Genomic DNA, 5,497 nt, shown 5'->3' with positions numbered 1-5,497 from the left:
AGAAAACAGGTTGTCATCAGTTTCTTTAAAATCTATTTATCATTAACTTATTTTTGTTGACCTTTTAAACTTTCAAAATAATGTATTGTTTATTAAAACATATATAGAAATAGTTTTAACAGTAGAAATTTATTAAGGCTTGTTTGTTCCGAGATGCCGGAAAACGGGACTTTCTTCAAACAACGAGATGAGTTATGGAGGAGAAACCGCGCACATATTTTTATTTTACCTCGAAAAGCGAATAAAATGTAAATGGTCATAAACGACATCTCCACTAAATTGGATTCTGTCCGAGGCTCCAATCGAACGCTCTCCTCTCCCCGCACACAAACGAACATATATAAAGAAAAAGCAAAGTCGTTGGTATTGACACACTGATCTAAATTGTTTTGTTCAAACAACATCAAATTGATAGTTTCCACATTTTGGACTCACAAAAAACAATACAACTAATGAATAATGAAGTTCATCATATTAGTAATTTCACTTGGATTTGCAACAATCGTAAGTAACGATAAATAAATTAACAAAAAATTGTATGTGAAATGTGTTAGATTCTATGTGAAAAATCTCGAATGGTTTTAATAACTACTGATAAACGGTACCATTCCTTCTACGTGCCAATATCCAAAGAGCCTGTCGTAACCTGGATGGATACGCAGGATGGAATCTATCCAAACGTGAGTAACTAAATCCTAAAAAAAGAATGTATTTTATTTTAAAATCTAATAATCAGGTGTCTCCAATCAATTCCGAGGTTGAAATTGGAAGTGAAATATCTCTTCTGATCTTCATGAAAGACAAGAGCAGACTCTACGATTTGAAAATTAACAGATGCGTTGCGTACGACGAGGAGAACTTGAAAAAATCGAACAATTCTTTGACCTTGTACAGTAGATTCGAAAAGGACAAATCAAAATCGTAAGAGAATTTGAGTGAACTGTTGAAACTTATGATGTGACAATGTTTGTGTCTTTGTAATAGGAAGAAATACAAAAATTTGGATTGGAAACGTGAGCCGATCGCGAATTTTACCAGTCTGTTTTATTCCGAGTTCGAGGCATTCAAATTTCCAGATCACGACAGGATTTTCTTGACCTGCGACATTGAAGTGAGTTATTTTTTTCATTTATATAAAACGTATTTGATTCATAAATTATTTGTCTCTAAATACAATTTATGCATATGTTTCTTACATTTTCTAGACCAATTTGTTAATTGATAATTTCATTAAGTCATTTAAAAAGCAAGTCAAATATTAAAAAAAATTATTTTTCTATAAATCAATCTATGTTCAGCAATAACCCGTATAGTCCGGTTTCAATCAGTCCGAATTTCAAAATAAACTATTTTTTTAGAACTAGTTGTATAGATGATCGAGTTTTAAAGTTCTCGATTAATCCGATTTGCACTATGCGAGGTATTTAGTGTAATTACAGTTTTCATTTTAAGTTTTTAGAACATATAAAATCGTTGAAAAACTGCAATTAATCAATTTAAATTTTTTATCAATTATTGTTCACAAAATTCCTTAGACTAAATGCAATGAATTCAAGTTTAATAGAAGTAAGATAAAGTAAATATACAAGGTGGCGCAAAAGTAATGTCATAATTTGAATTGGCTGGCATTTTGTTATTAATGAAAGAAAAAAGAGCCTCTTTTCATCAAAAGTTTATTTAATAGTGTAAAATTTGTGAAATTACATGAAAATTGCTACCTCCCGAGTTGATGCATAATTGCGCTTGTTTTACGGCTCCAAATTGGCGATTTCTGACATTATCTTTGCGCCACCTTGTATTAAACAATTTCAATTTTTATATAAATAATTTGTTATTCTTGTATGTTTCAGCTGTGTTTCAAGCCTTGCAAGGTGGACGTGTAAATGAAAACGCACGCAACGTTAACACATTAGTACAAACACTACACGAAGCGACGTTACATAATTTAAATTGAATAAAGGAAATCGATATCGCTATTTTCGTTTTGCTTAACGAATCTCACGGCTCCGTTCGTAATCCGTGTTAAAATGGAGTACACGTGCAGAAATGCTGCTTTGGATAAAAATGTAACATCCAGAAGCCGTACGTAGCCAGACAATCGATACTCCAATTCAATAACAAAACATACGAAAAGCGTTCAACACTAACATAGCAACAATCGCGATAATAAACACGTTTTTCTCCTGTCTATTCGATCGAGTGTACATTATTATATAGATTATCAGTATTGTAGGAAGTTTGTTAATACTTTATAAACTCATTACATGTTACCAAGAAAAAAAATAACGTACTTCATTTCACAGAATAATTTTGTTGTATTACTATGTAACAAATTAATATTTATTATATAATAAAGGGCATTTATACACACACGTGTGTGTATTAGATTTACAAATTTAAATGAATATTTTGTTCTTTGAAGTTTTCATTACTCTTTAATATTTACTTTTCAGAAGGTATAGAGATAAACAAACTTCCAATAGTTCTTAAAATATGTTTCACGCATAAATCTTTTACCTATTTATTTGTTTAAATATTTTTATGTGTTGATGAAAATAGTTATAAATCTGGACATGACATCATATCCGAGTTTCGGGGTGGTAATTTCAAACCAATCCAGCATAGATTTTTTTTCAAATAGATGAGAATTATATATTTTAAATGTAATTTCAATTAAGTACTTATTTCTAATGATACTAAAAAAAGTCGAACATTTTTCAAATGTTCATTTTTTCGTTGTATAAAAGTTTGAATAAATTTTACTAAAACTAAAATAAAAGATGGATTTTATGGAATTTTCTGTCTATGGGTTTTAAACAAACATAAATCAATACACTGTGAAACCTACACATAATATGTTTGAACACAAGTTTGGAAAATGAGTTTCCACTGTACATACATTGAAGATAAGACAAATAAATTCTGCGAAATTAAAATTCTATATAATTCAAATTATTCTTTATTTATTCTTCTTGAGGCTTTCACCTCTTGTAATACACTTAGACATTGTCTAAACTGTCACAATTTCGCCAGTCTCAGTCTTTGTACAGTAAAAGGGTTCTGCAAAACAGATGTAAGACGAATGGAGTGATCCAATATTTAAATTAAATAATAATAACTTAACTCTTCTGTAATTTAAATTATGCAACCAACATCACATTTCTATTAAACTATTTTATTTTATAGACCAATACCAAGTGTTGTCTACAGGATAATTACATGTAAACTCAATATAAGTTGTAATTATTTATATTATTTTGGTAATGATATAGCATCAAAAAGTTTAGAGAAACGTTAAAAAATAACATTTAGAAATGCGTAACTTTTTCATCGTCTATTAAAGTTAAACAATACGTGTGGCGGTTATTACTTGAATAGGTGACCAACACTTTACAAAAACTAATATAGATGAGTCCGCTTAATCGGGTATATTTGTTCCATTTCTTTCTGTTATTTACGGTTGTCCCGATTAAGCGGAATCTATTGTATCAAAAAAAATGTACATGCAAGAACGAGAGAAAACATTTAAAATAATGAACTAATTACGGGTATGGTAGAAAATGTACGAATCAATGAAACGAAAACATTTTAAAATTCTTGTAATTATCTATAATTTATTTAGTTTGTACACAGTTCAATTATTTATTTGCTTTCTTTTTAGAATACGAATTACAAATACGTAATAACCATTTCATCAACGATTTGAATTTCTCTAGGTTGCATCCATTGCAATCATGCAAGAAATAAAAATAATAAAAGCAACATCACCACAAAATGCACTCTGATTCCCTGAATTGTTTTATTAGCTTATTGAAATAATAACCATATTTGTCTTAATATCAACATACAACATTTACCTTTGCAGCAATATAAGTAAGGTCGTCTCATTTCGATATCCATTGATGTTCTGCGAAGAACGATTAAAACAGGATAAATAATATGAAGGCAAAGACAAGAACGAAGAAAGGAATAGCAACAAATAAAAGAAATAATAATATAATCGTATATAATTAATAAACTGCACTCTTCCAATGGTTAGATAATTACTTAATAACGTATTTATATATATATATTGTTTTTTTTTTCTTGTTGTAGATATATATACACTGTGTTCGAAAAATAATAATACATATGGTTAGTTAAAAGTAGTAATGGGAAATTTATAATAATAAAGGAAAAGATATTCTTGGAGCAAAAGTAAAATAAGTAAAAAATAATAATAAAAACACTTGCAAAAACATGTATATATCAGTATACAGAATCAGTATCAGTATATCAGAAACATCCAATGATTACCTACATAATGTTATTTAAGTTAATTGAATAATAAGTAAACAATTACTTAAAATATGATGGACATAAAAAAAATTCATATAAATATATATATAGAATTAAAAAAAGTGCTAAGGTCTGCGGCCTGCTACATAAACTCATCGAAATCATCATAATCTCCTACATAAGCAGAGTATTGCTGAAAGAGAAAAGAAAGAATTTAATAAAAATACAATCAAAGCGCAAATAGTAATTGAGTAACTCACATTGCTTCCTTCCACCTTCAATTTTACTTTTCCCTTTCCTTTGTTCTTCTTCGCTTTGTCGCCCTTCTCAATCTTTTGTTTCTCCAAATATAAATTGTCTATTGTCGTTTTAATCTTCTTCAAATCAAAAGATGTTACTGAAACGATTTCGCGCAATTAATAAAATTGTAAATGATGTAAATTGAAATCGTTTTCATTGGGCTTTACTTACATGTTGCACAAATATTTCTGATCAGATTCTCAGAGAATGTTGGGTATTCCATGCTTTTCGATAATGGCTGAATTTTTGTCATGAGCGCATTGGCGAACTCATCAAATTCCTCTTTTGTGTTTGGAGCTCCACCGTCAATGGCACCAGCACCTTCAACTGCAGCACTACCAAAAGTAGTCTCCAATGCACATGCAATATCCGACTCTTGCTGTCTCTTAAATTTCTCTTCCGGTGTCATCTCATCTTCCTCCAATCTCATCCTCCTCTCCATCTCCTCACGCTTTAGCCTCTGAACATTCACATAACGTATTTAAATATTACCAAAGCTATAGACAGTTATAGAACATACCTCTTTCTCAGCTATCCTTTCAGCAAGTGGTTTCCTCTTGGGCTTTGCGTAGAGCTTCTCCTTATCCTCAGATTTATCGCCTGAGGACTTTTCCTCCTCCTCATCCTCCCAGCAATCCTAAAGAAAGTCCCAATTTGATGTATGACTAATCCAGTTATCAAAAAATGTAAGGTTATGAACTTTAAGTATTTCAACATTGAGTGTTTGTGCAATGTGCACGCAATTGTTGAACTCCGAGTTTGCACAACCGAATTTTGCGATAAATTTAGCTTTACCTTAACGTCGTCGTCCTCGTCTTCGCCTTCCCATTTGTTCGAGGCTGCCACGGCGACCTGGGGTTTGATTTCCTGCGGTTCGAAATTTTCGTCGTCTAGTGAAATACAAGTGGAAATAAATTAA

At 30.7% G+C, this 5,497-nt stretch overlaps 2 protein-coding genes across 2 annotated transcripts; one reads left to right on the top strand and one right to left on the bottom strand.

The window, feature by feature from the left end:
* Positions 1-380: 380 nt before the first annotated feature.
* LOC108561562 lies at positions 381-2,266 on the top strand. The gene is made up of 5 exons (XM_017919563.1): positions 381-504; positions 555-680; positions 737-921; positions 985-1,111; positions 1,851-2,266. The coding sequence occupies exons 1-5, from the start codon at positions 460-462 to the stop codon at positions 1,881-1,883; spliced, it is 516 nt and encodes a 171-aa protein (XP_017775052.1). The 5' UTR covers positions 381-459; the 3' UTR covers positions 1,884-2,266.
* Positions 2,267-4,334: 2,068 nt separating this feature from the next.
* Positions 4,335-5,468, bottom strand: LOC108561561 (eukaryotic translation initiation factor 3 subunit J; the record flags this gene model as incomplete). The annotated part of the gene is given in 5 exon segments (XM_017919562.1): positions 4,335-4,471; positions 4,539-4,675; positions 4,750-5,038; positions 5,099-5,215; positions 5,374-5,468. Coding segments are annotated over 5 exon segments (689 nt in total), but the record flags the coding sequence as incomplete, so codon positions are not given.
* Positions 5,469-5,497: the final 29 nt, after the last annotated feature.

This window comes from Nicrophorus vespilloides, unplaced genomic scaffold (genome assembly GCF_001412225.1).
Source record: "Nicrophorus vespilloides isolate i.1.1-1 unplaced genomic scaffold, Nicve_v1.0, whole genome shotgun sequence".
NCBI lineage: Eukaryota > Metazoa > Arthropoda > Insecta > Coleoptera > Silphidae > Nicrophorus > Nicrophorus vespilloides.
The sequence above is the reverse complement of the archived record's forward strand: the minus strand, read 5'-3'. Positions and strand labels throughout refer to the sequence as shown.

What these genes read in the sequence shown, in the direction of transcription:
- LOC108561562 (XM_017919563.1), top strand. Translation starts at nt 460, where the DNA reads ATGAAGTTCATCATATTAGTAATTTCACTTGGATTTGCAACAATC. An exon ending in GAAAAGGACAAATCAAAATC is followed by an intron (nt 922 to 984) that starts GTAAGAGAATTT and finishes TCTTTGTAATAG; the next exon opens with GAAGAAATACAAAAATTTGG. An exon ending in TCTTGACCTGCGACATTGAA is followed by an intron (nt 1,112 to 1,850) that starts GTGAGTTATTTT and finishes TGTATGTTTCAG; the next exon opens with CTGTGTTTCAAGCCTTGCAA.